This window comes from Bufo gargarizans, chromosome 3, assembly GCF_014858855.1.
Source record: "Bufo gargarizans isolate SCDJY-AF-19 chromosome 3, ASM1485885v1, whole genome shotgun sequence".
Classification (NCBI taxonomy): domain Eukaryota; kingdom Metazoa; phylum Chordata; class Amphibia; order Anura; family Bufonidae; genus Bufo; species Bufo gargarizans.
The window spans coordinates 279,052,230-279,079,530 of NC_058082.1; the positions used below are offsets into that span (position 1 = coordinate 279,052,230).

At 44.9% G+C, this 27,301-nt stretch overlaps 1 protein-coding gene across 1 annotated transcript in view; it reads right to left on the reverse strand.

The window, feature by feature from the left end:
• The window catches only part of TEX14 (testis expressed 14, intercellular bridge forming factor), a 162,959-nt gene that overhangs the window by 8,866 nt on the left and 126,792 nt on the right, over positions 1-27,301 (reverse strand). The window contains exons 22-23 of the mRNA XM_044285605.1: positions 16,900-16,953; positions 10,431-10,499 (exon numbers count right to left, since the gene is read on the reverse strand). Of these exons, the coding sequence (XP_044141540.1) occupies positions 10,431-10,499; positions 16,900-16,953 (123 nt within the window). The remainder of the gene's footprint in view (positions 1-10,430; positions 10,500-16,899; positions 16,954-27,301) is intronic.

Sequence of the window (27,301 nt, forward strand, 5' to 3'; positions counted from 1 at the left end):
TCTCCTCAGCCAACATCCTCCTCTGACTCCATGGCCTTGTAACATCTTCTAAAATGGCCAGAGATTTTCCTGGCCTGCCGCAAGCAGGGGGAACGCGACGATGGCACGGTGGAGTGGAGGACAAATGGGAGGAGAGTGGAGAAGGAGAAGAGGCAGGAAGTGGAGTGTCGGGAATGTGGCTTTGTGGGTTCTGACGGCGTTGCTCCCACTGGGTTCAGTGATGGGAGGCCAGGTGCCTTCTTAAGGTGGTCGTCCCTAGGTGAGTGTTGGGCTTACCGCAACTTATGCGTTGACAGCACAGGCTGCAGATGGCAGCACTATTGTCATCAGCTGACACGTTAAAAAAAGCCCACACTGCAGAGCCATGTGTCAGCGTCCTAGGAGCGCAAGATGTGACCGTGCACGGTGAATGGCTCGCTCCAGATACATTTGCAGACTGCTTTTTGCCTCCTGTGCACTGCGAGTTCCACCTGCTTCTCCGTCTCTCCCTCTGAACTCCCCTCCTCTTCCTCTCTTGTGGGCACCCACGTGACGTCCATCAACACGTCATCACCTTCACCACCACTGACATTAGAAATCTGGGAGTAGGCAGCAACAGCGGGGACCACCCTCTTTGGGCTGATATGGGTACTGTCGTCAGACTGCTGGGTGGCGGCCGTTGCTACCTCCTCTTCCTCATATGATGCCAAGAATGGCTGCACATCGGTAAGGTCTGGGAATGGATGGAAAAATAATTCTTCTGACTCGAGTGGAGGGGCTATGATGATGGTGCATACAGCAGAGAGTGAAAAGGGTGCAGATACAGAGGATGAGGGTGCAGAAGCGGAAGGCTGAGCGAGCCACTCAACCAACTCTGGTGCGTCCTTTGACGTAATCGCACGCATCTTCTCCAACTTCTCACTTAGGCTCCGGCCTAGTGCACCTACCCGACCTGTGCCACCCCTGCAGAATGGCCTGCCTCTTCCTCTGCCTGTCATTTTCAAAATGACCCTGTGCCAAAGTGCTTAGAGAAGAGCATTATTTGTGGAAGCAGTTATATCGCAGGCCTCAATCAGTATTTGGTGGAAGCAGGTATATTGCAGGCCTCAATCAATATTTGGTGGAAGCAGGTATATCAATCCCCTTAAAGGGAACCTGTCACCTCTACTATGCTACCCTCACTGAGCGTTTCTAAATGTTCATTGTGTTACCCTAAACATATAAATTACACTTTTAATTTCATTTGCAGACAAATTCAATAAGTATTATGCATTTTTGTACTTCCCGCCAAATGAACATAAAAAAGTCATATCTTACTTGTGTGACCAGAGAAGAGTCATATTTTCAAGCTCTGACTCTGGCTCTCATCAAGTTAATTTGCATATGTATCAAATCAGTATTGTTTACACAATAAAAGCACACAGAGCTATGGGGACTGGGCATTGCGGATATGCTAGCGGCCATCTAGCAACCCCATGTCCTCAGCTCTATACCCAAAATCCAGGTTCCCTTTAATCAGTATTTTGTGGAAGCAGGTGTATCGCAGGCCTTAATCAGTATTTTGTGGAAGCAGGTATATAGAACCAGTTAATCAATAATTGGTGGAAGCAGGTATATCGCAACCCTCAATCTGTATTTTGTGGAAGAAGGTATATCAAACCCCTCAATCAGTATTTTGTGAAAGCAGTTATATCAAACCCCATAATCAGTATTTTGTGGATGCAGGTATATCGCACCCCTCAAGCAATATTTTGTGGAAGCAGGTATATAGAACCCCTTAATCAATATTTGGTGGAAGCAGCTATATCGCACCCCTTAATCTGTATATTGTGGAAGCAGGTATTTCAAACCCCTTAATCAGTATTTTGTGGATGCAGGTATATCGCACCCCTCAATCAATATTTTGTGGAAGCAGGTATATAGAACCCCTTAATCAATATTTGGTGGAAGCAGGTATATCGCAACCCTCAATATGTATTTTGTGGAAGCAGGTACATCAAACCCCTTATTCAGTATTTTGTAGAAGCAGGTATATCGCACCCCTTAATCAGTATTTTGTGGAAGCAGGTATATCAAAACCCTTAATCAGTATTTTATGGAAGCAGGTATATAGAACCCCTTAATCAATATTTGGTGGAAGCAGGTATATTGCACCCCTCAATATGTACTTTGTTGAAGCAGGTATATCAAACCCCTTAATCAGCATTTTATAGAGGCAGGTATATCCCACCCCTTAATCAGTATTTTGTGGAAGCAGGTATATAAAAATCCATAATCAATATTTTCTGGAAGCTGGTATATAGAACCCCTTAATCAATATTTGGTGGAAGCAGGTATATCGCATCCCTCAATCAGTATTTTGGTGAAGTAGGTATATTGCACCCTTCAATCAGTTTTTTTTGGGCAACAGGTATATCATACCATCGCAAATAGTTGTTCCAATAGCGCTTGTCCCTCTATATAGCTGCGGTATTGCAGCAGAACCGCACACAACTGCTGCACAATACAAATGCACTATAATATACTTTCTATGTTAGAACGTACAGTACAGACCAAAAGTTTGGACACACCTTCTCATTTAACCTCCTCCCGTCACACTAACGCCGAAAGGCGTCAATGCTGCGGCGCTCCCAGGTCACACTAACGCCAATAGGCGTCATCTCGCGAGACGCGAGATTTCCTGTGAACGCGCGCACACAGGTGCGCGCGCTCACAGGAACGGAAGGTAAGAGAGTGGATCTCCAGCCTGCCAGCGGCGATCGCTCGCTGGCAGGCTGGAGATCCGAATTTTTTAACCCCTAACAGGTATATTAGACGCTGTTTTCATAACAGCGTCTAATATACCTCCTACCTGGTCCTCTGGTGGTCCCTTTTGTTAGGATCGACCACCAGAGGACTCAGGTAGGTCAGTACAGTCGCACCAAACACCACACTACACTACACTACACCCCCCCCCCGTCACTTATTAACCCCTTATAAACCCCTGATCACCCATGATCACCCCATATAAACTCCCTGATCACCCCCCTGTCATTGATCACCGCCCTGTCATTGATCACCCCCCTGTCAGGCTCCGTTCAGACGTCCGTATGATTTTTACGGATCCACGGATACATGGATCGGATCCGCAAAAAGCATACGGACGTCTGAATGGAGCCTTACAGGGGGGTGATCAATGACAGGCGGGTGATCACCCATATACACTCCCTGATCACCCCCTGTCATTGATCACTCCCCTGTAAGGCTCCATTCAGACGTCCGCATGATTTTTACGGATACATGGATCGGATCCGCAAAACACATGCGGACGTCTGAATGGAGCCTTACAGGGGGTGATCAATGACAGGCGGGTGATCACCCATATACACTCCCTGATCACCCCCCTGTCATTGATAACCCCCCTGCAAGGCTCCATTCAGACGTCCGCATGCGTTTTGTGGATCCGATCCATGTATCCATGGATCCGTAAAAAATCATGCGCATGTCTGATTGGAGCCTTACAGGGGGGGTGATCAGTGACAGGGGGGTGATTACCCTGATCACCCCCTGTCATTGATAACCCCCCTGTAAGGATCCATTCAGACGTCCGCATGCGTTCTGTGGATCCGATCCATGTATCCGTAAAAAATCATGCGGATGTCTGAATGGAGCCTTACAGGGGGGGTGATCAGTGACAGGGGGGTGATCACCCTGATCACCCCTGTCATTGATAACCCCCCTGTAAGGCTCCATTCAGACGTCCGCATGCGTTTTGTGGATCCGATCCATGTATCCATGGATCCGTAAAAAATCATGCGGATGTCTGAATGGAGCCTTACAGGGGGGGTGATCAGTGACAGGGGGGTGATTACCCTGATCACCCCCTGTCATTGATAACCCCCCTGTAAGGCTCCATTCAGACGTCCGCATGCGTTTTGTGGATCCGATCCATGGATCCGTAAAAAATCATGCGGATGTCTGAATGGAGCCTTACAGGGGGGGTGATCAGTGACAGGGGGGTGATTACCCTGATCACCCCCTGTCATTGATAACCCCCCTGTAAGGCTCCATTCAGACGTCCGCATGCGTTTTGTGGATCCGATCCATGTATCCATGGATCCGTAAAAAATCATGCGGATGTCTCAATGAAGCCTTACAGGGGGGGTGATCAGTGACAGGGGGGTGATTACCCTGATCACCCCCTGTCATTGATAACCCCCCTGTAAGGCTCCATTCAGACGTCCGCATGCGTTTTGTGGATCCGATACATGTATCCATGGATCCGTAAAAAATCATGCGGATGTCTGAATGGAGCCTTACAGGGGGGGTGATCAGTGACAGGGGGGTGATCACCCTGATTACCCTGATCACCCCCTGTCATTGATAACCCCCCTGTAAGGCTCCATTCAGACGTCCGCATGCGTTCTGTGGATCCGATACATGTATCCATGGATCCGTAAAAAATCATGCGGATGTCTGAATGGAGCCTTACAGGGGGGGTGATCAGTGACAGGGGGTGATCACCCTGATCACCCCCTGTCATTGATAACCCCCCTGTAAGGCTCCATTCAGACGTCCGCATGCGTTTTGTGGATCCGATACATGTATCCATGGATCCGTAAAAAATCATGCGGATGTCTGAATGGAGCCTTACAGGGGGGGTGATCAGTGACAGGGGGGTGATCAGGGAGTCTATATGGGTGATCACCCCCCTGTCATTGATCACCCCCCTGTCATTGATCACCCCCCCCCCCCCCCCCCCCTGGTAAGGCTCCATTCAGACATTTTTTTTGGCACAAGTTAGCGGAAATTTTTTGTTTGTTTTTGTTTTTGTTTTTTCTTACTAAGTCTCATACTCCACTAACTTGTGTCAAAAAATAAAATCTCACATGGACGCACCATACCCCTCACGGAATCCAAATGCGTAAACATTTTTAGACATTTATATTCCAGACTTCTTCTCACGCTTTAGGGCCCCTAAAAAGCCAGGGCAGTATAAATACCCCACATGTGACCCCATTTCGGAAAGAAGACACCCCAAGGTATTCCGTGAGGGGCATATTGAGTCCATGAAAGATTTAAATTTTTGTCCTAAGTTAGCGGAAAGTGAGACTTTGTGAGAAAAAAACAAAAAAAAATCAATATCCGCTAACTTATGCAAAAAAAATAAAAATTCTAGGAACTCGCCATGCCCCTCATTGAATACCTTGGGGTGTCTTCTTTCCAAAGTGGGGTCACATGTGGGGTATTTATACTGCCCTGGCTTTTTAGGGGCCCGAAAGTGTGAGAAGAAGTCTGGGATCCAAATGTCTAAAAATGCCCTCCTAAAAGGAATTTGGGCCCCTTTGCGCATCTAGGCTGCAAAAAAGTGTCACACATGTGGTATCGCCGTACTCAGGAGAAGTTGGGGAATGTGTTTTGGGGTGTCATTTTACATATACCCATGCTGGGTGAGAAAAATATCTTGGTCAAATGCCAACTTTGTATAAAAAAATGGGAAAAGTTGTCTTTTGCCAAGATATTTCTCTCACCCAGCATGGGTATATGTAAAATGACACCCCAAAACACATTGCCCAACTTCTCCTGAGTACGGCGATACCACATGTGTGACACTTTTTTGATGCCAAGGTGGGCAAAGGGGCGCATATTCCAAAGTGCACCTTTCGGATTTTACCGGCCATTTTTTACACATTTTGATTGCAAGGTACTTCTTACACATTTGGGCCCCTAAATTGCCAGGGCAGTATAACTACGCCACAAGTGACCCCATTTTGGAAAGAAGACACCCCAAGGTATTCCGTGAGGGGCATGGCGAGTTCCTAGAATTTTTTATTTTTTGTCGCAAGTTAGTGGAATATGAGACTTTGTAAGGAAAAAAGATAAAAAAAAAAAAAATCATCATTTTCCGCTAACTTGTGACAAAAAATAAAAAATTCTAGGAACTCGCCATGCCCCTCACGGAATACCTTGGGGTGTCTTCTTTCCAAAATGGGGTCACTTGTGGGGTAGTTATACTGCCCTGGCAATTTAGGGGCCCAAATGTGTGAGAAGTACCTTGCAATCAAAATGTGTAAAAAATGGCCTGCAAAATCTGAAAGGTGCACTTTGGAATATGTGCCCCTTTGCCCACCTTGGCAGCAAAAAAGTGTGACACATCTGGTATCGCCGTACTCAGGAGAAGTTGGGGAATGTGTTTTGGGGTGTCATTTTACATATACCCATGCTGGGTGAGAGAAATATCTTGGCAAAAGACAACTTTTCCCATTTTTTTATACAAAGTTGGCATTTGACCAAGATATTTTTCTCACCCAGCATGGGTATATGTAAAATGACACCCCAAAACACATTCCCCAACTTCTCCTGAGTACGGCGATACCAGATGTGTCACACTTTTTTGCTGCCAAGGTGGGCAAAGGGGCACATATTCCAAAGTGCACCTTTTGGATTTCACCGGTCATTTTTTACACATTTTGATTGCAAAGTACTTCTCACACATTTGGGCCCCTAAATTGCCAGGGCAGTATAACTACCCCACAAGTGACCCCATTTTGGAAAGAAGACACCCCAAGGTATTCCGTGAGGGGCATGGCAAGTTTTTAGAATTTTTTATTTTTTGTCGCAAGTTAGTGGAATATGAGACTTTGTAAGAAAAAATAAAAAAAATAAAATCATCATCATTTTCCGATAACTTGGGACAAAAAATAAAAAGTTCTATGAACTCACTATGCCCATCAGCGAATACCTTAGGGTGTCTACTTTCCGAAATGGGGTCATTTGTGGGGGTTTTCTACTGTTTGGGCATTGTAGAACCTCAGGAATCATGACAGGTGCTCAGAAAGTCAGAGCTGTTTCAAAAAGCGGAAATTCACATTTTTGTACCATAGTTTGCAAATGCTATAACTTTTACCCAAACCATTTTTTTTTTGCCCAAACATTTTTTTTTTATCAAAGACATGTAGAACAATAAATTTGGCGAAAAATGTATATATGGATGTCGTTTTTTTTGCAAAATTTTACAGCTGAAAGTGAAAAATGTCATTTTTTTGCAAAAAAATCGTTAAATTTCGATTAATAACAAAAAAAGTAAAAATGTCAGCGGCAATGAAATACCACCAAATGAAAGCTCTATTAGTGAGAAGAAAAGGAGGTAAAATTCATTTGGGTGGTAAGTTGCATGACCGAGCAATAAACCGCTAAAGTTGTGGAGTGCCGATTTGTAAAAAAGGGCCTGGTCACTAGGGGGGTATAAACCTGTGGTCCTTAAGTGGTTAAAGAGTTTTCTTTATTTTCATGACTATGAAAATTGTAGATTCACACTGAAGGCATCAAAACTATGAATTAACACATGTGGAAATATATACATAACAAAAAAGTGTGAAACAACTGAAAATATGTAATAGGTTCTTCAAAGTAGCCACCTTTTGCTTTGATTACTGCTTTGCACACTCTTGGCATTCTCTTGATGAGCTTCAAGAGGTAGGCACCTGAAATGGTTTTCACTTCACAGGTGTGCCCTGTCAGGTTTAATAAGTGGGATTTCTTGCCTTATAAATGGGGTTGGGACCATCAGTTGCGTTGTGGAGAAGTCAGGTGGATACACAGCTGATAGTCCTACTGAATAGACTGTTAGAATTTGTATTATGGCAAGAAAAAAGCAGCTAAGTAAAGAAAAACAAGTGGCCATCATTACTTTAAGAAATGAAGGTCAGTCAGTCCGAATAATTGGGAAAACTTTGAAAGTGCAGTCACAAAAATCATCAAGCGCTACAAAGAAACTGGCTCACATGCGGACCACCCCAGGAAAGGAAGACCAAGAGTCACCTCTGCTGCGGAGGATAAGTTCATCCGAGTCACCAGCCTCAGAAATCGCAGGTTAACAGCAGCTCAGATTAGAGACCAGGTCAATGCCACACAGAGTTCTAGCAGCAGACACATCTCTAGAACAGCTGTTTAGAGGAGACTGTGTGAATCAAGCCTTTACGATAGAATATCTGCTAGGAAACCACTGCTAAGGAGAGGCAACAAGCAGAAGAGACTTGATTGGGCTAAAGAACACAAGGAATGGACATTAGACCAGTGGAAATCTGTGCTTTGGTCTGATGAGTCCAAATTTGAGATCTTTGGTTCCAACCACCGTGTCTTTGTGCGACGCAGAAAAGGTGAATGGATGGACTCTACATGCCTGGTTCCCACTGTGAAGGTGTGATGGTGTGGGGGTGGTTTGCTGGTGACACTGTTGGGGATTTATTCAAAATTGAAGGCATACTGAACCAGCATGGCTACCACAGCATCTTGCAGCGGCATGCTATTCCATCCTGTTTGCGTTTAGTTGGACCATCATTTATTTTTCAACAGGACAATGACCCCAAACACACCTCCAGGCTGTGTAAGGGCTATTTGACCATGAAGGAGAGTGATGGGGTGCTGCGCCAGATGACCTGGCCTCCACAGTCACCAGACCTGAACCCAATCGAGATGGTTTGGGGTGAGCTGGACCGCAGAGTGAAAGCAAAAGGGCCAACAAGTGCTAAGCATCTCTGGGAACTCCTTCAAGACTGTTGGAAGACCATTTCAGGTGACTACCTCTTGAAGCTCATCAAGAGAATGCCAAGAGTGTGCAAAGCAGTAATTAAAGCAAAAGGTGGCTACTTTGAAGAACCTAGAATATGACATATCACACTTTTTTGTTATGTATATAATTCCACATGTGTTAATTCATAGTTTTGATGCCTTCAGTGTGAATCTACAATTTTCATAGTCATGAAAATAAAGAAAACTCTTTGAATGAGAAGGTGTGTCCAAACTTTTGGTCTGTACTGTATATTATAAGTATATCACACATATCGATAGCACACCTAGACTAGTCCTTAAAAGGACTTTTGTGGCCCTATTAGATAGTGTTTGCTGTTCCTAACAGTCTGTCCCTGCTCCACAAAGCAACCTCTCCCTACACTGACAAAATACAGAATGCAAAATGGCTGCCAGATCGGGTTCTGTTAAAGGGTGGGGGTGTGTCCATGTGCTGAAACATCTCAATTGGCTGTCCTGTCCCACCTGATGTGTGTGTCATGGGTCAAAGTTCGGCGCAATGCGAAAGAACTGGATCGCACATCCTCAATACAATGCTTTTATCTAACTGCTTCTCAGCATAATTAACATCGCTTCTCAGCGCAATATATCGTATACCTACCCCTATGCTACATACTGTACATGAGGCATTAGTATACAATTTGATCAAAAAGCATAGGCCCACTCACCGCGACAAGGTTGACTCTTTGAATGGGACCCTAACCTAAATTTGGCGCAGCACTGCACGGCGAACACCAACGCCGCAGCACCGCCCCAGCAGGCAGCAGGACCCAGTAGCCAAACAGCACCCCCGCTGACCGGTCCAGATATCCCCATTTCTGGATCAGCACTCCTCCCCATTCGGCCCAGGTGTTTTTTATCGTCAGGAATCTGCAAAGGGTCTATAAATTCCTACTACCTCTCAGTTGGAGTTCCTGAAAGTTTCTAAACAGGTTAGCCTTTGCACCTGTTCACATTATGCAGTGCTGAGCAGTGGCCATTGCTGCTCTTGTGCTGTGCTGGTGGAGTGATGGGACCCAGGGCCAAGGTGGCTTTGCTGCACAGTGAGGGTGCTGTGTGGCTACTGGGTCCCGTCGCCTACTGATGCAGTGCGGGGGTGCCGGTGGTCGCTGCGCAGTGCCGCGTTTAAGTTAGAGTAGGTGCCCACTTGAAGAGGCAACCATGTCATTGTAAGTGGGCATATGCTCTTTGATCAAACTGTATACCAAAGCCTCCTTTTAGTGCATAGCATAAGGGTATATTTATTAATGATTGTGCTGAGAAGCCATGTTTTATTATGCTGAATAACAGTCTTCATATCAAAAGCATAGCAGTTAGGATGTGCGGTCCAGATTCACTCTCACTTGTTACAATTAATTTTACGTCAATGTTATGTTCAGGTGTCCGCCTGCTGAGCGGAGAGGAGGCTGAACGCTGCCAGACTGATGCATTCTGAGCGGATCCGCATCCACTCAGACTGCATTAGGGCTGGACGGATGCGTTCGGGGCCGCTTGTGAGCCCCTTCAAACGGAGCTCACAAGCGGACACCCGAACGCTGGTGTGAAAGTAGCCTTAAGTGTAATGTGGCTTAGCCACTGTCAGGGAAAGTATGCCAACGGGTTGCCTGGCATGGAGTTGTGACTTTATTGTGACTTTTACAGAAGTCACATATAGTAAATGTGCAAGTGAAACAACCATAATAGTTGCTCTAAAACAAAGACCGCTTTGAAAAGTGGCGAGATCTGGTGTCGGTGGGTAAATGATGCAGGATTTTGCTCAAATAAAGACGTGCACCAAAACATGCAACAATTTGCTATCAAAAGAAAGATGTATTATGACCTGAAATCCTCAAACCATGCTACATCAGACACAGTTCATAACAGGACCTGAGGATGAAACATACCACTTTCTGAGTGACCACAAATGGTCTCATTAATCAGACACGTGATTTCCATGCTCTGGCATTCATGATCTGTTAAAAAGAAAAACTAATTAATATTGGCATATTAAAAATAATTATATAAAATCTGTATAATTTTAAAGGGGTGTTCCACCTTTTAGATATTAAAGAGGACCTTTCACCAGAATAAAAACTTCTAAAGTAACTATACAGGCATGTAGAGTGGCGCCCAGGGACCCCCCTGCACTTACTGGTATACCTGGGCGCCGCTCCGTTCTCCCGTAATGGCCTCCGGTATCTTTACAGTTAGGCTCCACCCAGGGGAACCTGCCGGCGGCTCATTCTCCCATGCTGTAGAGCTGGCCAATCACAGCGCTCAGCTCATATCCTGAGAGAGAAAAAAGCCTCTCAGGCTATGAGCTGAGCGCTGTGATTGGCCAGCACTGCAGCATGGGAGAAGGAGGCGCCAGCAGGTTCCCCTGGGTGGAGCCTATCTGTAAAGATACCGGAGGCCATTACGGGAGAACGGAGCGGCGCCCAGGTATAACAGTAAGTGCAGGGGGGTCCCTGGGTGCCGCTCTACATGCCTGTATAGTTACTTTAGAAGTTTAATTCTGGTGAAAGGTCCTCTTTAAAGGAGTTTTCCAGGCTTTAAATATTGATGACCTATTCTCAAGATAGGTCATCAATATCAGATCGACGTGCAAAGTGTGCATGCCATCTCCTGTCTCTCTTCCTGCTTGCCATAGACATAACAGCAGCGAGCAGGAAGAGAGATGGCAGACTGCATGCCTTCTCTTCATACAGCTGTTCAGAGGGGGAGTTGGACCCCCCGCCGATCTGATATTGATGACCTATCCTGAGGATGGGTCATCAATATCAAAAGCCTGGAAAACCCTTTTATTGAAATGTTTTCTGGATAGGTCAACAATATCAGACTGCCGAGGTCCTAGACCTAGCCAATCAGCTGTTTGCGGCAGCCACAGGACTGAAATAACACAGTGGACAGAGCCAGGAGCAGAAGGGCTTTGTCCTGTGTAGTGGCTGCGCTGGTGTACTGCAGCTCAGCTCCCATTCACTTGAATGGGATCTGGGCCGCAGTAAACCAACATGACCACTATGTACTGGAGGAAGCTTCCTGCGTCCAGCTCCGTCCATGGTTTAGTCTTTAGCACCGGCGGCTGCAAACAGCTGATTGGTGGGGGTCTCGGGTGTTGGACCCCACCTATCTGATATGATAATGTATCCAAATGGTAAAAAACTCCTGTAAGATTCCTTCAGACTTCCTAATGAATACATACTGCAACAGCAGAATCCATACAACGATCTTCCTATTAACAAATGTGGTGACCACTCAGCTCATTTTTATGTAGACTCAGCATGGCTACCTGTGCTTACAGAAGTAAGGCAGCTAACAGCACCATGAAGACATCTGCCTCTATATAATTCCTTATAGAAAATTAGGGTGACCAGCAGAAAAGCCATGGGGAGGGTTGCATCTATGAACAGACCCCTTCTCTTCTCACAGTTATCGTATCCCTCTATGAACATAACAGGCTCAAAAATTATGGCTCCAATTAACAAAATATCAAAATATAGTTTTGTACTGTTTTGGCTACTGGGAGAGCAGGCTTGTCCCGATACCATCCTGCCCTTACATAGGCAGTCTAGTGTCATGACAGATCCACTTTTTAGGTATGTTCACATGCACTCTATATAAGCAGTGGACCTAGTACATGTTGCCGTACCCTAAGAAATCAGCAGTGGATCTGGCTAAAATCCATTGTGGCAAGAAAATGCAAAAAGTAGGATGGTTTTCATGGTGACATCACTGCTGGGATCACAGTGGATCTTTGGTTGCTTTTAACCTTTGCATTGCAAAGTTTGAAAGCTATGGGTAAGAGCTGCAGCATAAATTGAAATGCTTCGAAGTGAAAATCTACAGTGCAAATGAGTCAACAATGCGGTTTTCTCTGCAGCACGTGGAAGAGATTTCTCAAACCTCATTCACTTTTCTGGTACTGTAAATGCTGCGAATTTTCCACCCAAAATTCTGCCATGGAGAATCTGCAGCAATTACGCCACATGTGACCATACCTTATGAACTAAGGGTACGTAAATGTTTAATCAGGAGCATTTAATTATTTTGTTTATTGCTATAATGATAATTCAATTTGTAACAGAATTGTTTTGCCTGATCAGTTATGTGTTAACCACTTGTCCAACACCCGTTGATTATAAACGTCTAAGCAGTCAGCACTTATCTCTGCAAGGATGTTCCTGAATGTCCTTGCAAAGTCCTTGTGCGCTAATTGTGCAACAATTGTGCATTCCTGCCTTTCTCATTTCTGCATACACAGCACTTAATGAGCCCTGTGTATACTGATCATGAAGCTGCTCTGGTCCTAGCAATCATGTGATTGCTGGGGGCAAGGTATCTGCATGAGCTGCTGGGTCTTAGCAGACCCAGATCAGCTATGCAGTGGAGCTTACAGCCTTACCTCTCTGGAGGCTATATTTCCTGTATAACTGCAGCTAATACAGCAGCCTTAGTTACAGAAGAAATCTGCAATAAAAAATGTAATGCTAAATGTCCCCCAGATTACTTGTATGAACTTACTGGGGAAGTGTAAAAATAAAATTAAAAAAAAGACAAAAAAGGAAAATAAAAAAACACACCATCACACTCTACACCGCAGCTTCTTCATTAACTATATATTCCCCTATGTTAAAAGAACTGTTAACAGAAAAGGAACATCATTCAAACAAGTATTTTTGTTATACTTTGTTCTATTAAAATATAGAGAATTTTATTTACATTTTCCTGTGTATAAATAAAATTAAAAATAAAAAAGACAAAAATAAAGCCCCATGCATCACCAAAAAGGTGCAAAAATCATTTACATGACTGACAGGACAAATAGTTACAGATTTCAAAGACGCATGTACTAAAAAATATATGGAAAATGCTGCGCCTGATCAGAAAGAGGGGCACATGGCCCAATTCTGAACTGGTCAAAAATGGGGCATCTTTTACAAATTATGCCTGAGGAATAAAAACGTATGCGCACAAGTATAATTTGCACATGATACAAACTATGATTAATTACAGATATCAGCATCCAGAGGAAAGGAAAATATATTCTACATTTAAATCTCTAAAACGCAATGCAATTATGTCCTGAGGTAAGCAACATCAGTATATGTCGGTGTAGACACAAATACAAAGAATAATCTTTATCTTTGTCAAGAAAGCGAAGAAGACAAGGTCAGATCTGTCACTTTAATCTTAGCTAATGCCCTATAATGATAATGAATCCACTAAACTCCTGCTTAGCAGAGTAAAAAAATAGTAGTTCCTGTAGACATCTGACATATTGTTGAGGCCATAGTTCTTCACAAAGGATGAATGGTAGAACAGTTATATCATTCCCTACTTGTATCAGAACAATGGAGCATATACAGCTTGGAGTCCACAGTTGGTATCTATAAGAGCGCGATACATAGGTTCTTTGTTTAGTCTTTTCATGGTGCACTATTAAAATGCTTTTATTTAAAACTAGCAGAAGGACCTGGCTTCGCACAGGTATATTTCATCTAATGTTTGTGTGTGTCATTAAAAAGTATCAACAGTATCCACTATAATAGTGACATCTACAGAACCCGCCCCCTTAACAGTGACTTCCAAAGACCCCCACCCCTTAATAGTGACCCCCCCCCCCAGTGCCCCGTCTCTTTAAAATGGGACCTCCACAGCAGTCCACCCCTTTAACTTTGACCTTCACAGCAGCCCGCCCCTTTGACAGTGACCTCCACAGGGGCCCGCCCCTTAACACTGACCATAGGTTACAGTCCCCTTAACTGACCTCCACTATTCCCGGCCCCCTTTACAGAGACTTCCACAGCAACTGCCTTTTAACAGTAGGTGAGCATCAAGGAGACAACAGCCAAAGTCAGCGTGATCAAAGATGTTGAGTGCATTGCATTTGGAGTGGGACGCCACTCAAATCAGCACAAATATCACAACAAAACAGTGAGTAATACCACACCTCTCATCAATGTATTAAAACTCGGATGCAGAAATAAACCGAAATCCCTAGGAATACTGGGAGTTGAACAAAAGAATAACAGTGATTGATACATTATTGTTATATGCCAAAGAAACACTGTTTCATATCTATTGGGGTCACCAACCTATATATTTCAAAGTAAGGATGAGCGTGAAAGCTGCCTCCTGAAACTGGAACGTATTATCTATAAGACTGATATTGCCTTGATACCAACAATTGATACTTCATTGACAAGTGAAAGGACCTATGATATTTTCAGTTAACACTACAGTTACTAGATCAATATTGCTGTTACACTGTTGCTACTAAACCGCTGCTGCTGCTATAATAATAGTACCATCATATTTACTGTTTATAGCAGCAGATAATTAGCAGCGACAATAATATTATTACCAATATATCTGCTGCTATAATATCTGCTGCTACCCATTTTATCAATTTTTTTTTAATGTTTATGCTTTTATATATTGTTGGATTTTAATTTTATTGTCGAAATAATTATTATTAACCATTAACTATACACATATATTTCTATATAACCAGATGAGGAGTGCCTGCTTTACTTGATGAACATATACCATTGACTTGTGATTGGGTGAAATCATTACCAAGTAAGAGCACCCGTCCTTTTGATATCAGGAAGTGAGCCACTATATAATTTTAATAATGCCTTTTAACAGTGACTGCCACAGTACCCGCTCCCTTAACAGTGACCTCACAGTACTCCGCTGCCTTAACAGTGACCTCACAGTACCCCGCTGCCCCTTTAATAGTGGCCTCCACAGTCCCCTCTTCGCTTAACAGTGACCTCCACAGTGGCCACCCCTTTATTAGAGATCTCCACAGTACCCCATCTTGTTAATCTGCTCTCTTAAGGCCCCTTGTAGACGAGAGTCTGTCATGCTCCCAGTCTGCAGTGCGGCTCCTGGCCTGACCTCCCAGCACTGTCGGGGGTCACATAACATTATATTGATTTATGATGCTATGTAACTCTTACAGTTCTGGAATGTATTAGATGACACTGACATAATGCTGCCAGTGTTGCCCAATACATTCCAGAACTGGAAGAGTTAAATTGCATCATAAATCAATATAATGTTATGTGACCCCCGACAGTGCTGGGAGGTCAGGCCAGGAGCCGAGCTGCAGACTCGCAGCGTGACAAACACTTGTCTGCAAGGGGCCTAACAGTGACCTCCATAGAGATCCGTTCCCTTAAAATGTGACCTCCACAACACCCGCCCCCTTAACAGTGACCTCTACAGCACCCCGCCAGGTCAGGAAGCCGAGAGCAGCTGGTAACCTGGAATCACTTAGGCGAGTGTGCACTATTCTTGTATACCACTGTAAATTGGTTTCACAGTGACGATTATGTGCTGGGTAAACCCTTTCATGAAAACATGCACTGCTAGTTCCTTAAAGGGGCTCTGCCCTAACTGAGGACAGCATAAACTGGTGTCAGATACCCTTAGCAAAACACAGGGTTACTTACTTGAATTCTTCCATCTGTTCTGCTAACAACTGTATAGAGCAGCTCCAGCAGCGGAACCAGGACCTCATAAGCTACTTTAACACTAGTGTTTTTTGTGGATTCATCATGGATCTGTAAAAACGCTTCCGCTACAATAATACAACCGCATGCATTAGTCATTAACGGATCCGGTTGTATTATGTCTTCTACAGCATTGACGGATCCATCTTGAACACCATTAAAAGTCAATGGGGGACTGATCCATTTTCTATTATGCCAGATTGTGTCAGAGAAAACGGATCCGTCTCTATTGACTTACATTGTGTGTCAGGACGGATACATCTCTCTCCACATCCCAGGACGCACATAAAACGCTGCAGGAAGCGTTTTGGTGTCCGCCTCCAGAGCGGAATAGTGACTGAATGGAGGCAAACTGATGCATTCCTAGAGGATCATTTTCCATTCAGAATGCATTAGGGCAAAACTGATCCGTTTTGGACCGCTTGTGGGATCCCACAAATGGAAAGCCAAAACGCTAGTGTGAAAGTAGCCATAAATGTGGAAATTCCTTAAAGGGAACCTGTCACCAGAGTCGGGTCCTTATGAATATCAGGACTTACCAGTGTGTACAGTGTATTGATCAGCTCCAGTGCCAGCAAATGGGTCAGTTCAAGTAAGTGACCAAGCATTTTTCTAAGGGGATCTGTAACCAGTTAATGATGCCCTTGGTTAGGACACCATAAACCTGGTGACAGAGTCCCTTTACAGATGTTGCCTTATTAGCTAATTTCACTGGAGCAAGCTTTCTCTATCTGGACATTTCCATGTAATGTAGTATAAAATGGCTGACATCCGAATGAATGGCCATCCATGTAATACAGGATAACACAAATACATTAGGAATTCTTCACCAACTTATGATATTGCTTACCGGTTTTATTCAGTGAATACCGAGGTCCAGGCAGTGCATCATCACCATCAGACCCTACAATAAAGATATTCATCAGTATGATATATCATGATTTCAGGAGCCTCTTATGTATAGGTTGGATGACTGGGCCAATGATTTCTTCTATGAACCAGATATGCTCAAAAGAGATTTTATATACAATCTATTAGACTGCAATGATGCATATTTCCCTTTTTACTAAAGTGGCCATACACCTTAAATGGTTGTTGGACCAAAGTTAGTTTTACTGAAGCCGCCATACACATCTTTGTGTCGTCAATTAGGAGTAGTAAAGAAAGCCGCCGCTAGACACCTCTGGTTGAGGCCTATCTCCCCTGAGATCAAAAGGATCAGTTATGTCGACATCTGTCATTGTGACACTCCCATACATAGAGAGCCTCAGTCATGAGAAAAATGGCAGTGTGACGACCATTTAAGTAACTACCGTCATATGGTCATTTTTAAAACCAATTGAAGCCTATGGGGCTATTCACATGGCCAGTTTTTTTTTTTACTTTTTTTATAGCGGCCATCAAAAAATAGTACATGTCCTATTTTTTGGCTCTTTTCATGGCCAGAAGTTCCCCACTGAAATCAATGAATAAAGAAATTCAGCTTCTGAAAAATATGTCACTTTATTCCAACGTTAAAATCTCCACATACAGAAAAAAACTTACAGGTTTTACTTAGGTCTGAAACGCGTAGAACCTGTAAGTTTTTCCAGTATGTGGAGATTTTAACGTTGGAATAAAGTGACATTTTTCAGAAGCTGGATTTCTTTATTTTTTGTCTACAATTCATGTCAGCCAGGTCCGGGCTGTGTCCGTGCTTCTGAGTGGCCGAACACAGGTATTATCTTTTTTCACCACTGAAATCAATAGGACTGTTATTAATGGTCGTTTAGACAGAAGTGCACATGTCTAACAGCTGTTAAAAACTGGTACACTAGTAAAAAAATGGTCTTTCAAGATTTAAAATATAATAATAAACAAAAAACTAAAACAAATTACTCAGATCATCCACTGGATCGCGCAGCCGACATCATCTTCTTTCTTCTTCTCTCAGGACCTGCAAAAGGTCCTTTAATGAAGTAATCTGAAAGGATCTTCTATCTTCATTCAGCAGGACCTGCACTGACGTCACTGCGCTCACCACATGGTGAGCGCGATTACGTCATTAAAGGTCCTTTTGCAGGTCCTGAAAGAAGAAGACGATGCCAGCTGCGCAATCAAGTGGATGAGGTAAGTTAAATTTTTATTTTATTTTTTTAACCCCTCAAGCAACATTTTAGTAAGCATTCTGTATTAATAATGCTAATATTTTCCCTTATAACCATGTTACACCGAACCCAAACCCGAACTTCAGTGAAGAAGTTTGGGTCTGGGTACCACATTCAGTTTTTTATCATGCGTGTGCAAAACGCATTGTGCCCGCGCAATAAAAACTGAACAACGCAGTCAAAACTGACTGAAATTGTGTGGGCACTGGCGTGGGTTTCCCGCAATGTACACGTGATGCATTCGGAGCAAATCCGGGGCACCCGTGTGAAAGAGGCCTTAGTGACCAGCCTGTTTTGGGCCTTACTGACCAAGCGTTTTGGTTCCTTTTTCATCGTCACATTACAAGAGCTATAACTTTTTTTATTTTTCCATCTATATAGTTTTATGAGGGCTTGTTTTTTGCAGGACAAGTTGTAGTTTTTAATAGCGCCAACTCTTTCTGGAAGGGAGAAAAAACAGCAATACTGCCACTGCGTTTTTACATTATAAATTTTACGGCGTTCATTTTTCGGTATAAATAACATAACATCTTTATTCTCTGGGTCAGTACGATTACAGTGATACCAAATACATATACCGTATTTTTCGCCCCATAAGACGCACTTTCCCCCCCAAAAAAATCGGGGGGAAATGCCCCTGCGTCTTTAGGGGGCGAATGCTGACAATTTAACATCGCTGGATGCGATGTAGAGTGAGCGGGGGCCGGGGGAGGGACTGGGAGGAGGAGCTGGGGGTCCGGGAATAGCGGCGGGGCGGTGCAGTCAGTGTACTATAGCCCCGCCCCGCCGGTATACTAATATTAAATGTCTTATTCAATTAAAATGTATTAGATATGCCCCCTCACTCCTAAATTCCTAATAGTACCTTACATCCTATTCCTAGGTTCTGTAATGCAGGCCGGGCGGCAGCGTAACTCCTTGATGTCACGTGCCTGCGCCGCCTACTTTATGAATGAAGCAGGCGGCGCAGGCAAGTGACGTCAGTGAGTGACGCGCCGGCCGCCCGCCCGGCCTGCCGCAATTGTACAGAACCTAGGAATAGGATGTAAGGTACTATTAGGAGTTTAGGAGTGAGGGGGCATATCTAATACATTTTAATTGAATAAGACATATCATATTTGTATACTGGGGGCGGCGGGGGCAGGCGAGCTGATCCGTGGATGGCACAGTTAAGGGGGGGGGGGGGTCTGTGGATGCCACTGTTATGGGCTGGGGGGCTGTGGATGGCACTATTATGGGGTGGGGGGGTCTATGGATGGCACATATATAACAGTGCCATCCACAGATCCCCCCTGTAACAGTGCCACCCACAGATCCCCCCTGTAACAGTGCCATCCACAGATCCCCCTGTAACAGTGCCATCCACAGATCCCCCCCGTAACAGTCATCCACAGATCCCCCCCATAACAGTGTGTCAGTCATCCACAGATCCCCCCCCATAACAGTGTGTCAGTCATCCACAGATCCCCCCCATAACAGTGTCCGTCATCCACAGATCCCCCATAACAGTGTCCGTCATCCACAGATCCCCCCTATAACAGTGTCCGTCATCCACAGATCCCCCCATAACAGTGTCCGTCATCCACAGATCCCCCCCCATAACAGTGTCCGTCATCCACAGATCCCCCCATAACAGTGTCCTTCACAGATCCCCAGTAATAGTGCCACCCACAGACCACCATTAGTTCCAAACCCACCAAAAGCACACCTTTTGGTTAAAAATAATTTTTTTCTTATTTTCCTCCCTAAAAACCTAGGTGCGTCTTATGGGCCGGTGCGTCTTATAGGGCGAAAAATACGGTAGTTTATTTGACATTTTACTACTTTTTTGCAATAAAATGTTTTTGCATTGCCGCATCGCAAATACAATACCTTTTCAATTTTTTTATTTCTTTTGAGATGTGAAAGGGCCTGATTTTTGCAGGAAGACTTGTATTTCTCATTGGTATCATTTTGGAGTAAATGGTGCTTTTTGATCACTTGTTATTACGTTTTTTCGGTGGCAAGAATAAATTAGCAATTATGTCTTTTTTTTTTTAACGGCGTTCACCGTAGAGAATAATTTACATGATATTTACGTAGTCCGGGCCGTTACGGACGCGGCAATACCAAACATATGGTATTAACATAACAGATAGCTTTTTGATTGCTTTTAAAATGCAATGCACTTTTAACGGCAATGCTATTCTAACATTGACCAGCAGGCTGCGCCAGAGAGGCGCAGCCTGCTGGAAATTACTGAAGGCTGTCCTGGGGCCTACATCAGACCCCAGGCAGCCTTCACACACATCAGCACCCCGCGATCACATTTGCAAAGTGCCGATGGAAGACAGAGGGAGTCCGCTCTATCTGTCAGCACATTACATGTGGCGGGAGCCATTGCCCGCGGCATGTAAAGTGTTAAACAGCCCGGATCGGCACTCCTGCCGGTCCGGGCTGTTAGAGCAGGGCCGCGGCTCTCATGTGCAGCGCTTACACTGGGCCGCCGTGAAAAAAGCATCGGCCCAGTCTAAGGTCCCTTAGTGACCTCCATAAAAACACGTATGGGTGGTCACTAAGGGGTTAAAAACGGAGACAAGTCGGCCATTAAAAACGGATAGAGGGCAAGAAAATGGATGCAGTGTATCAGTTTTTAATGGCTGTTTTTTCAGAATGTCGTGTGTGTGTGTATGTATGCTTAGATGGTTACCCAAATTCTTCCAATGTGTATGGCCATTTTTAGATATATGGGGACAGTCAGATAAGTTAATTACAGTTGGGGTCTGTGAGAGAAGCGGCTAAAGTCAATTTAAAGGGTTTCTCAAAGAATGGCTTTTGGAGAAAATCTATGCCATAAATGGATGGCTGAATGGACTGCACATGCACAGTCACTCTCCATTATAGCCTTCAGGAGATCCAGAAGCAGTTGAGCTAGTTCCACCTATCAGAATTTGATAGCATTTCTACTAGAAATATATTTGCTAGAGAACCAAGATAGTCGTAATCAGGGGCAGCTTTTGTGAAGGACAGAAACATTTATGAGCAAAGCAGGCACCCAATTTAAGAGATGGTGCAGATTTTATACTGATTTTCATATAACGTGTATCAGCTGCAATTAAAGTTTTCAGTAGGTAAACCAATTTCTTTAATAAATATTATACAAGCTCTACACAAAAGAAAGTGATGACAGGAGAAATTATACCTTAAACATAATAACAGTAATTATTATTTCATAAGTTTTTTAATAATGTTCAATCTCAAAGGATAATTTTAGTGAAAAAGCCTACAGCCTGAGCATAAATTGTGCACAGTTATATTAAAGAGGTTGAACACCATATTAAAAGGGGTTTCCAGGACTAACATATTGATGACCTGTAGGATAGGCCATCAATATCTGATGGGTGGAGGTCCAACTCTCAGCAGCTCTGCCAATCAGCCATTGGAAGGCAATGTGCTGAAGCCTCTATTCCTCAGCCTGTGACGTCACATGCATTGGTCACATGGCGTTTGGGCAGCTTGTTCTCATTTAAGTGAATGGACTGAGCTGCAATACAAAGCACAGCCACTTACGGCACTGTGCTTGGTATACTGCCCCTAGTTTATAGCTCCTGTCACCCAGCTACTTACATAGACACTCCGCTATCACTGCCTCTGTAGCTGCTTTGACACACCCATAATACCACAGCAAATAAGAAAGAGCTGCATGGACATGGTAACGTGACCATAGTCCAGAATGGAAGAAATGAGCAAAAGAAATACACTGACGTTGACAAAAAATAAAATAACGCACCCAGATGGAAATTTCAGACCTTTGCAAAACTGCAATCAGTTATGTCTCAGGCAGATATGTAAATGATTATAGGAGTGGTCTGATTAGACACTGTGCCTTGCTACCCTATTAATGGCTCCCAGAGGTTTTGGGTATTGTACTTCTTGGTGAGAGATTGTTGACAGCTATTGCTCTACGCTGTTCTTACCAAGCTGTTAGGAGTTTTTAGAACATCGGTTATGTGAAGGCACACACGGTGAACAAACTCCAGATGGGCCAGACAGAAGACCAGTAGAGATGATTGTTGGATCTGGCAACAGGCACAAGCACAGCTTCGTTGTTTACCATCCAGACACAGGTGGCACCTTCACTACACACCTCTGCCCGGACCATTTCCGTGCGCTTAGCCGAAGGAAATTTGCTGTTACAGTAAATGGTTATGTTTTGGGAAGAGTTAGAGGTGTGGCTCCACAAATATTGTCCCTCTTTGTGCTTTTCAAAAGATCGGAAGTATGCGTGGCCTCAACTGTTGCTTTTCATGGCAGGGCTTCCAACCGGCATTTTTCAGACAAAAAGGTTTTCCCAGGAATGTCTCTGCTAGATTGTAACACTTCCTTGACCTGCCCGGTCACCTGATTTATCACCAATGGAGCATTTATGGGAACAGCTAGGACGTCAGCTTCAGCAACCAACAGGTGTGCAGGATCTACAGGCCCAGCTGCAACATCTGTGGGCAAATGTGTCGCAGGATACCATATGGTACCTGTATGCCTCCATGCCCCGCCATATCTCGTATCCAGACTAGAGGTGGTCCAACAGGGTACTACAGTCGTGGCCAAAAGTTTTGGGAATGATACAAATATTCTTTTTCACAAAGTTTGCTGCTAAACTGCTTTTAGATCTTTGTTTCAGTTGTTTCTGTGATGTAGTGAAATATAATTACACGCACTTCGAACGTTTCAAAGGCTTTTATCGACAATTACATGACAATTTTGCAAAGAGTCATTATTTGCAGTGTTGGCTCTTCTTTTTCAGGACCTCTGCAATTCGACTGGGCATGCTATCAATTAACTTCTGGGCCAATTCCTGACTGATAGCAACCCATTATTTCATAATCACTTAGAGTTTGTCAGAATTAGTGGGTTTTTGTTTGTCCACCTGCCTCTTGAGGATTGACCACAAGTTCTCAATGGGATTAAGATCTGGGGAGTTTCCAGGCCATGGACCCAAAATGTCAACGTTTTGGTCCCTGAGCCACTTAATTATCACTTTTGCCTTATGGCACGGTGCTCCATCGTGCTGGAAAATGCATTGTTCTTCACCAAACTGTTGTTGGATTGTTGGAAGAAGTTGCTGTTGGAGTGTGTTTTGGTACCATTCTTTATTCATGGCTGTGTTTTGGGGCATAATTGTGAGTGAGCCCACTCCCTTGGATGAGAAGCAACCCCACACTTGAATGGTCTCAGGATGCTTTGCTGTTGGCATGACACAGGACTGATGGTAGCGCTCACCTTTTCTTCTCCGGACAAGCCTTTTTCCTGATGCCCCAAACAATCGGAAAGAGCCTTCATCGGAGAATATGACTTTGCCCCAGTCCTCAGTAGTCCATTCACCATATTTTCTGCAGAAGATCAATCTGTCCCTGGTGTTTTTTTTGGAGAGAAGTGGCTTCTTTGCTGCCCTTCTTGACACCAGGCCATCTTCCAAAAGTCTTCGCCTCACTGTGCGTGCAGATGCGCTCACACCTGCCTGCTGCCATTCCTGAGCAAGCTCTGTACTGGTGGCACTCCGATCCCACAGCTGAATCCTCTTTAGGAGACAATCCTGGCGCTTTCTGGACTTTCTTGGACGCCCTGAAGCCTTCTTAACAAGAATTGAACCTCTTTCCTTGAAGTTCTTGATGATCCTATAAATTGTTGATTGAGGTGCAATCTTAGTAGCCACAATATCCTTGCCTGTGAAACCATTTTTATGCAACGCAATGATGGCTGCACGCGTTTCTTTGCAGGTCACCATGGTTAACAATGGAAGAACAATGATTTCAAGCATCACCCTCCTTTTATAGGTCTTTAGACTTGCACCAGCAGGAAAAAACGAAGTTTAATTTATATGCAAATGAGCACTCGTACGAGTGCCCAGGGGAGGAGTTCAGTGTGTAGGTGCTCAGGCTGCTCTGCCTTCTTTTCAATTTACTCCTCCCCAGTCTCTGCCTTTGCCCGCCCTCCAAGTCTCTTGCCTCATCGAAAGGGCAAAGGCAGAGACTGGGAAGGCGTAAAGTGAAAAGAAGGCAGAGCAGCCTGGGCACCTACACACTGAACGCCTCCCCTGGGCGTTGCGAGTGCTCATTTGCATATGCATTAAACTTAATTTTTCCTGCTGGTGCAAGTCTAAAGAAAAGAACAAAGGTACCATTACAATCCTCTATAGGTGTGCTACAGAGCCATGTAAGCACTGTATATGGCCATATGGAGGTGACAGACTCCCTTTAAGTTAATTTTCATGGCAAAGAAGGACTATGCAATTCATTTGATCACTCTTCATAACATTCTGGAGTATATGCAAATTGCTATTATAAAAACTTAAAGGGAACCTGTCATGTGGATATTTGATTATAATCTAACTAATTATATACAATCAATCATTAACTACTAAAAAGTGCCTTAGTTGTATTAACTTACTGGTGTGACAGATGGTTACCTCATAATATACACACAAAGATGCCACATGCTAATGAGCTGATTTGAGTCCAGCGTGACATCATTGAGTCCAGTGGTTTTTTTTTTAATTCAGAGCTATAGCCACTCCCCTGCCCAGCTGCTGATTCATATGGAAAATAACGGTCAATGAGCAGCAGGTGGGCGGGGAGAGTCAGGAGCTCATAAATATTCATGACTCATCATTACGAGCTGGAGCTTTTCAATACAAGATGTTGGCAGATTGACTGGGTCAATTAAAGAAAGTGACCCAGCATTTTGCTAAGAGAATCAGTCACTTATTTATGTTGCCCTTAGTTAGGACACCATAAAAGTGGTGACAGGTTCCCTTTAAGCAGCAACTTTTCCAATATTTATGCAATTCTCAAAACTTTTGGCCACGACTGTAGAGCCTCCTTTCAATTGTACAGTTTTCACCAATAAAAATGTCCTCATTTTCCTGGTTCTCTTCTGGCCTTTTGTTTTCCTTCAATAACAACAATCTCTGAAGTTTCCTTGTGAATATTTGTGGGTGTCAAAAAAGGAGATTTTTGTGAAACTCACCTGTAAAATCTTTTTCTCGTCTTTTCCATTGGGGGACACAGACCATGGGTATAGCTTAGAGGTATTACTAGGAGGGACACTATGCAAAAACGAAGCTCCTTCTCCTCGGGCTATACCCCCAGACACCTCCAGGAGGACTTCAGTCGTTGCAAAAGCAGTAGGAGAAGGAGAACTGAAAAAACCACAATGGAAACCATCACACTAACTAAACAAAAAAAGCGGGCGGGGGCTGTGTCCCCCAATGGAAAAGACGAGAAAAAGATTTTACACGTGAGTTTCACAAAAATCTCCTTTTCTCGTACATTCCATTGGGGGACACAGACCATGGGACGTCCAAAAGCAGTCCATGGGGTGGGAAAAATCCAACACCGCCAGGAAAAGAAACGTCCAGCCGTCAATCGGGCACCACGGCCTGCAATACCCTGCGTCCGAAGACAGCATCAGCCGAGGCCAGCGAGTGCAACTGATAAAACTTTGTGAACGTATGCAAAGATGACCAAGTGGCCGCCTTACACAACTGGGAGGCGGAGGCGGAGGCGCGATTGCGTCTGGCCCAGGAAGCTCCCACTGCCCTTGTGGAGTGAGCTGTAATCCGCGACGGGGGAACCTGACCCCGAGCGCGATAGGCCGCAGCAATAGCAGAACGGATCCACCGCGCCACAGTAACCTTGGAAGCCGCCAGACCCTTACGAGACCCCTCGGGAATCACAAAGAGGGAGTCCGAACGACGAAAGGAGGCGGTGGCCCCAGCTACACCTTCAGGGCCCTGACGACGTCCAGGGAGTGGAGAGCACGTTCCTTGGGATTCGCCGGAGAAGGACAAAAAGAGGGCAGGAAGAGATCCTCGTTAAGGTGGAACGGAGAAACCACCTTGGGCAAAAAAGAAGGAACCGGCCGTAGCACCACCTTAGCCTGGTGGAAGACCAGAAAAGGCTCCTGACAGGAAAGCGCGGCCAGCTCCGAAACCCTTCTGATGGAGGTAATGGCCACCAGAAAAACCACCTTCCAGGTGAGGAAGACTAGGGAGACCTCCCTCAGAGGCTCAAAAGGCGCCTCCTGAAGGGCGCGCAGGACCAGGTTAAGATCCCAGGGGGGTAAGGGAGGAACATACGGAGGAACCGAATGCGACACCCCCTGCAGGAAGGTTCTCACAGGCCCCAAAAAGTCAATAGACCTTTGAAAAAAGACCGCCAAGGCCGAAACCTGACCCTTCAAAGAACTGAGCGACAGCCCCACCTCAAGGCCGGACTGTAGAAAGGCCAGCACCACCGGAACAGAGAAACGAAGCGGCGGAAAACACGACTTCTCACAAAAGGTCAGATAGGCCCTCCAGGTGCGATAATAGATCCGCGAAGAAGCCGGTTTTCGAGCTCTGATCATGGTTCTCACCACTGCATCAGAGAAGCCTCTCTTCCTCAGGATGTAGGTCTCAATAGCCACGCCGTTAAACGCAACTGACGTGAATTCTGGTGGAAGAGCGGTCCCTGAGACAGAAGATCCCCTCTGTCGGGAAGAGGCCACGGAACGTCCGCTAGCATTCGGATGACGTTGGAGAACCAGGCGCGGCGAGGCCAATCCGGAGCGATAAGAATGGCCGGTATCCCCTCCGCCTCGATCTTGCGCAGCACCTTCGGCAACAGAGGAAGTGGAGGGAAGACATAGAGGAGGCCGAATCGCTGCCAAGGAGACACCAGCGCGTCCACTCCGCACGCCCTTGGGTTTCGAGCACGGGCCAGGAACACCGGCACCTTGTTGTTTAGTCGGGACGCCATTAAATCCACGTCCGGACGGCCCCATCGGCGGCAGACGTCCTCGAACACCTCCGGATGTAGGGACCACTCTCCCGGATCCACATTGGTGCGGCTCAGAAAATCCGCCGTCCAGTTGTCGACGCCCGGAATGTACACCGCCGACAACACTGGCACATGAGACTCCGCCCATAGGAGGATCCTCGCCACCTCCTGCATCACTGCCCGACTGCGCGTTCCGCCCTGATGATTGACGTAGGCTACAGCCGTGGCATTGTCCGACTGAACACGCACCGGCCGAGCTGCAAGGAGGGAAGTCCAGTGGGAGAGGGAGTTGAAGATCGCCCTTAGT